This window comes from Oculina patagonica, chromosome 2 (genome assembly GCF_052425735.1).
Source record: "Oculina patagonica isolate OP01 chromosome 2, crgOcupat, whole genome shotgun sequence".
Classification (NCBI taxonomy): domain Eukaryota; kingdom Metazoa; phylum Cnidaria; class Anthozoa; order Scleractinia; family Oculinidae; genus Oculina; species Oculina patagonica.
In genome coordinates, this window is record NC_135759.1 from 19,597,120 (window position 1) to 19,604,329 (window position 7,210).

The 7,210-nt window shown below is 38.4% G+C and overlaps 1 protein-coding gene across 2 annotated transcripts; it reads left to right on the forward strand.

Annotated features, from left to right (window-relative positions):
- The first annotated feature begins 449 nt into the window (after positions 1-449).
- On the forward strand, positions 450-6,733 carry LOC144643412 (uncharacterized). 2 transcript variants are annotated; one of them, XM_078502665.1, is made up of 3 exons: positions 450-597; positions 1,060-1,127; positions 5,483-6,733. In XM_078502665.1, the coding sequence occupies exons 2-3, from the start codon at positions 1,083-1,085 to the stop codon at positions 5,870-5,872; spliced, it is 435 nt and encodes a 144-aa protein (XP_078358791.1). In that variant the 5' UTR covers positions 450-597; positions 1,060-1,082; the 3' UTR covers positions 5,873-6,733. The 2 variants fall into 2 exon arrangements, 1 of the variants encoding a protein (XP_078358791.1); XR_013568902.1 differs by lacking the exon at positions 450-597 and having other exon boundaries at positions 932-1,127; positions 5,483-6,035; positions 6,214-6,733.
- Positions 6,734-7,210: the final 477 nt, after the last annotated feature.

Here is a 7,210-nt window from a genome sequence, read left to right on the forward strand (position 1 = left end):
CCCTACTGTGCAGCACAAATACGCTTATAACTGCGTGTTGGGGATATTGTCATGACCGTACATCGCTTTCACCTTGACAAAAGGCCGTTAATTGGCTAAGCCTCTTGAGGTTTGCACTTGAAATTTTCCCACACGAATACGTGCACTGAATCCTACATCAGTTACTTTACATAAATTACAGCACCGACAAGATAGAGTGGTCAACAAACCGACTTTTCAATTTTACGCAACAGTGGGATCGTATTGTTCACCTCTTCGTCTCATTGGTTATCTTTTTATTGTTTGACCGAACTAGCTGGTCCTTGTCCTGTTGTCGACCGATCCGCCCAACTTTACAAAAATAGGTTGCGGTCAGCTAAGTGTATTTATAAATTTCGACCCTATGCCGAAAAATCACAACGTACAAAGTGGTCGTGCGTGTGTGTGTGACTCTGGATTGGAATAATTTATCGGTGTAATTAAGTAATTATAAACGTCGTTGACTTTTCAACCACGGATCCGGCAGAAGCCCACACACCGCCACACAACGACAAAACAACTTGAGCGTCGGAAAGCAACGAAAAATTACGTGCAACTTGCAGAAGAAAGAAAAATTAGGTAAGGAACAACTCATATATATGAAATTGTTTTCCATGCCAATGTGAGTGAGACAAGAGAGGCGTGCGAATGAGTCGATATGACTATTAGAGGAAAATGTACTGGCACCAGATTTGGTTGCGAATAGTTATCAGTATGTTGAATATTTTCTCGACAGATAATAGCTGATTGTAGCGCCTTGCTACATCAATCTAGTTTAGATTTGTTTAACGTTTTAATGTAACTTAGGTTTGCTTTTTTGTTTGAAAGCCCATTGTCAACATGCGCAGCACATGACATATTGAAGGGTAATCAGTGTGCACTCAAAGGAATAAAGCCGAGCAATAAAGGGGCCAGTAACTTGTTTACTGTTTTGTTAGGCGGTATTGGGCAAAGACTGTGGTAGGTAATATTTGCCATTACTTTCAGGTCGGGGCACTTTGTTGACGAATTCCATCTTATTTTTGTTTCTTTTGTCGACAGTGAACAAAGCTACTTTTCCAGACATGTCAGTCCTGTTGAAATCTAGGAGAACAAGGCAAAACAAAAAGGTAAAGTCTCTTGTACCCCTTTTGCTGATCGCTGCGCAGGGTCTGTAGATAAAACACAAGCGTATTGCCATCCAAACGACAATTGTTTAGCTGCAGTACTTTTGTGTGGTGCTGTTTATGCTGTACAAGGTGGTTATGCGTAAGTTCAGCGGTTTGAAACTGATTGAGGATCAGTGCTTACATGTGGCACTTTTTAGTTGGAACTGTACATTTGTGGTTCTAAGATTTTATGGGCGATAGCTCCCGTATAAGTACCATTTAAATGGCAACTTGTGTTATGCACTAGCATTCTAGTCACTGTCTAACCACAGCATGACAATTGGGATTTACGTAAAATTAAAGGTGGGTTAATCTGGTTTGAAGTTGGTTATTCAACTTTACACCATCAATTAAATGTTGTTAAAGGTGGTTAAACCACTTCAAAGTTGGTGTAAAGAAGTCCCATTATCCTGCCTTTAAACTTGAGTGTAATGCTGGGATAAAGGTCAGCGTAAAAAAATGTAAAGTTAGCGTGAAGCTGATTAAATCCCAAATTTACGCCAGCTTTATTTGAGCTTTACACCACGGTAAAGTTATGTTTTCATGCTGTGTAGTCTGTTTCGTCTTTTTGTATTCTCAGTATAGTATTTTGCAAATTTGAACTTTGGCACTTAGGGAGTGAAAGTTGCGTAGGAGGGAGGAAGTGGTGTAACAGCTCTGTGCGGCGTGAAATTCATTTTTTTTTCTTTTGACTAATATTTCCTGTTTCTTTTCCGATAATTAAGTGCTTGTGACGTGATTGAAAATAACAGCGATTATGATAATAAGGTATAAAAGGATTGTAAACGAAACTGAATGTATTTCTTACGTTATGCTCTAATTATTTATAAAGCAGTTTATAGCCTGTTTACCACCACGGCTCCTCCCAATTCCTAAATTGGCAATTTATGAGAAGTAGCTGATATTGAGCCAGTGATAGCGAAAGAAATGTCCGCCATTAATCACCTTTGTTCAGTTAAAAGACTTACAGTGAGCGAAGGATATATATCAATACATTTTTTACAATCTCTGTGTCTTCAGTCGCTGCAAGGGAATGATAGTAGTTCACATGCATGCAAAGACGAGAACAGTTTTTTATTATTATTTGACGGAGCAAAACTACAATATACTTAATCTTCAATATACTTGATACATCATTACTTTATAAGAATTGGCTTGTTTACATGAAGTCGTTTCCATTCAGAAAGCTTTTTAATACCAGACAAAATGTGCGAAAAAGTACTTATCATTCACTTGTACAAGAGTCGTAAAGTGATTCTGTATTGTAGAACCGATAAGAACCCAGCATTTCGTCTTTTAGAAATAAATTTGCCCGGATGGCATTTCCGTTAATCCGACTTGCTTTACTTCGAACACGTAAAATTGATGTCATGGCACAGTTCCTGTAGAAAATAATTAATTTTCTATGCACATAACAAGGAAATATTTGCTCCCTTTCACTGAGTGTATTCAACATCAAAAGAAGCTACTGAAACTTTCTTTTAAGTGCTCTTTGAAGTCTTTAAAGTGCTACTTGTTTTTTTTTTGTTGTTTTTTTTTTGCGTGTATGTATTGAATACCTCTACATAATTAAATTTGAATCATTCTTGTGTTTGATAATAATAACCTCTTTCATTGACGTTTGATTCCTTAGGCCCTTTTTTTCTCCCTCCCCCTTTCCTCATTCCTCGTTTGTTTGATTTGAATCATGTTTTATCATTAAAGGAGCTACGTCACCGGCGAGAATTTTGCAGATTTCAGTTTGGTCTTAATTGTTCTAAAATTGGTGGTAGTCAACTAAACCAACGAAAAACATTATTTTTGAATATATAAAGGAAGATATGAGCTTAATTTGTGAATAAAAATAAATCGTTGGCTGTAAATTTCCATGGTTTGAAGACGCGAGGAAACAACATTGAAAAGTTAAGCCTTAATTTTTAAAATGCAGTATTTTTCCATCCTTGCCATCCGCAGCCAAAGAGGCTTGCTAACAATTTCAGTGCCCTAATATAGCAATGTTTTATGCCATAGAAGCATTATTTTTGGCGGAAAAAAAAGAAAGATGGTAAATTTAAAGCTCAGAATTGAAATGAGAAATGTGTCGAGCGTGGGAAATCGAACCCAGTCGAACAGCAATCGTTGGGTTCGGTAATCGAACATAATCCACCTCAATAAAATTTGGCTAATCAAACAAAATCGAACGTTCGATTACTGAACCGTCGACAATTGAACAAAATCGAGCGTTCGATTAGCGAACAGTCGACAATCGTACTCAATCGAACGTTCGATCACCGAAATCTAGCCTGCGAAAACAGCCGCCTCTCACGCTCCGATCCGCTGGTTGCGCAACAAGCGAATCGCAGGCTAACCGAAATCCTGTTTGTGTATATTGCGGACATTTTGTACGGTGCACCCTCCCCCTGATAAATCCTGCGTGATTTACTTTTCAAGAGACGGTTTCCGAACAAAATCGAATCGGATTGAGCTCGATTGTGTTCGATTGGTTTCATTGGTTCGAAAATCGATCTCACAGCAGAGTTGATGTTCGATTTTGTTTGATTGCCGAACCCATTTGAACGATTGTTGTTCGATTGGGTTCGATTGATTTTTCGTTCGATTTTCGTTCGATTGGATTCGCCGGGGACAAAGAGAAAAAAACAATCTCCCGACGGTAATCGAATCCATGACCTCCCAATCACCCGGCGGGCGCTCTGTCCACTGAGCATCGGAGAGACGTGTGGTGAGCAAGGTCATTTACTGGGTTCATATGTGACACGCGTCCTGCATAGTGCTGGATCAGCAATGGTGATAGCGTACTTTATAGTGAAAAAATAAAGATAGTGAATTTTAAAATCGGTAGTGAAATAAAAATGATGTAATATATGTTCATCATGTCATTAGGCACTCTGAAAAAGATGCAATGAAGAACATTGCATCTTTCTCAAGTTATCTTTATTTATTTCGTTTTATTTTTTATTTATTTGTTTGTTTATTTATAACTATTTTATTTACTATTTATTTTTATTTTTTTATCTATTTTTTATTCCACATCTCCACTTATCTACCCCTCCCCCACTTGTAAAAGAGCAACACTTAATCTCACTTATAGACAATCTGTATTGCTACCGGTTCTTCGCTTTTAGAACATCTTTGGACTTGAGAGTTCGTGCTAATTTGCACAACTTCGGCTGAGTTGTTTTCTAGCCAGGGGGTTGCTCTCCTGGTATTTGCTGTCCAAAAGCCGCAGACTATCCAATACATTTCTTTTTATAAAGAAAAACAAAAAACTGTGTTCCTGTTTATATTCAGAGATGATTAAGTATATTATTTCGCAAAATCGTGATAAACTACGAACAATCCCGCTTTTGACACGATCATCCTTCATATTTTGACTTTTGACCCTTTTACACTGATCAACACTCGATTTCTCCTTTTGATATCGATGCATTGTCGAACAGACATGTGTGGAGAATTAGGAGACTGATTTTTTCGGCAACATTCTCGTGATATCAGCCTCTAATCCACAAAACGAGCGCTGCGAGAAATGAATAGCAACTATGAGGTGCTTGCAAAGCAGTCTTTATTGTGTCTGGTTCTGTCGCTTGTACTAATATACGTGTGAAGCGTCCATTGTTTGCGTTAAACTGCCTTGTTTGCATTTGTCATAATACCGCTAGTTTGTTGTTGCGAATCTAAAGGCGTGAAACGGAACATTGAGTTCTAGGCAGCAGCATAGTGCATGATGAACAATAGGTAATTATTAGCCCATTAGTTTTGTCAGCACCCAACAGTGGAGTGTCATCTTCATTATTACAAAAGTCCCATTCAAGACAACTGGTCTTTTCTTTAATGAAGACATCCAACCACGTACTAATGTCCTCTGAAGTTTGCCCATATTTCACAAGGTACTTCAAAACTTGACACCTGTAAGATATTGGTTAGGCCATTAGTCTCGAGGGCTTATTTTTAGAAGGCATTGCAAAGGATGTTTTGAACCCAAAGTGTAATACCACAAAGGGGGTTGCTAAATAAGTTGTAGTGAATAGATATTGGGCAAAGATTGTGTACGCTCGGTAATTTTTTTATGCAAGTTTGAGCAAATAGCGGCGCCATTAAGTCGACGCGTTGACGTGTCACAACGAAGTCTCTTCAGAACTAAGTGCTTTTCTTACTTTGTGACCCAATTGTCACGGCAATGTAAGCTTCAGAATGTTCTAGCAGTAGATAAGTTCTTATATCACAGTCATACGCAGGCAGGTGTGATACCAGAAGTATTGCGACATAAAAAGTCTATAATTGACAGATAAAGCATGAAATGTTTATTGTTTTCTTAACAGATAATGCCAAGGTGTATCCATTGGGCAGCGATTTGGCTGTTCGTCCTTGCTTTTCAACTATTCCAGGAGCCAAGTGCGTCAACATTCACATTCACACGACAGTGTCGCTATAAAAAATACAAGGAGGTTATTTCATTCGAAGATGATCACAACTGCAAGACGACGAGGGTGAAGTTGGGCATGTGTGTTGGTACATGCACCTCTTACGCTATCCCAGTTCCCATGGAGGCAGATGAGAACGATCCAAGATTTCAAACAGTATGTCAGTGCTGTCAGCCGAAGGAGCTGAGGGAAAGAACTATTCGTTTTGGCGACGGATGTGAGAAATCCATTGTGATTTCCCAAATTCGTTCTTGCGAATGCAAAAATTGCTCTCGGCGTGATCTTTGAGAACAGCGTAAAGGCCCAACAATTATTTCGCGTATGGTTGAACGTGCTGTACATATGAAATGGCGTGAGCCACTCCTCAAAGAGCACCAACGACGTTTATGTCAAAAACAAACATATACTGTTTGGTCTCAGCACTGATTTTAAAAGTACCGTTATTTGAAAGGTGAAGACGAATGATTTGTTTTCGCGAAAGTTCGCTGAGTTTTCGTTGGAATGAATAAGAATTTTTCTGCTTCCTCGGAAGCTGTATTTATATAATACAAATAGTTTGCACATTCAGTCCGCTCTCCTGAGCGCCGCAACTTGCTACTGATCAATAATATATGCTTTCGTGTTCGCAGACTTCGAAGGAATATTATTGATTGGAATCCAAATGCTTATTAAAGAGGCTACAAAGAGGGATCGCCTGCGGCAAGTTAAACACAAGGAACTATTGTTTTGACATTTTGCACTTGGGTGAGTCCAGTGTGAAAAAACCGAAGAACATGCTAATTGCAGAAAAAAATATCAGAACATAGACTATAGCCTGTGTCGAGTAAGCTTTATTAGTGTACATAGTGAGCAAATCGTTTTCTGTTACGGTTCATCTTCACTGCATTTTTACAACTTAATTAATGTTGAAGAAAGTTCGTACTCTTGTGCTTCCAGCTTTTCCGCACATTATTATAGCATTTCTAGGATCCCTTGGTACACCAACAATTCCTTTATAGACTAGAATTTTAAGGACTATATACACATTAATATTATGAATAGCAGGTGTCGACTGATGTGTTAACGAAAGGCACCGTCGCCTTTATTTTTGTAACGAACTGAAACATGTATATTCGTCATAAAATTCGATACCAAGATGGTAGATTGTCATTGCTGTGTTTGTTTTTTCTCTTCTCCTTCGCCCAATATACATGTTATGTAGAAAATATATATACGTTGGTGTGTATAATCATTTATAAAGAAGCAGTGTATGGTGCCACTGAAAAGCTTTTGATTCCCAACTGGTGAAAGTTAAAAAAAGAAAAACTGCACTGCGCATGTCATTACGTCATTGTAAAATGAACATCTTTTACTTTGAGAAGAGACAAACCTGCCGTCCAGTGAAAATTAAGACAATGTCTGTTATTGTAACGATTGTTTATAAATATTTATGGTTCTGTTTAGTCTGCCATTTAGGTCATGTCTGGCAAAATCTGGTATAGGTGAAAAAGCGAATGAGTAGCACTGCGTGAATTAAACAATCCAGGTTTCATCGGCATTTTTTTTAAGGAACACATTTTCGTCATCAAAGAGATCTTGACTCCGCGAGGGGCCTTCCTTTATGTGCATACCGATGCCAGATGCTCA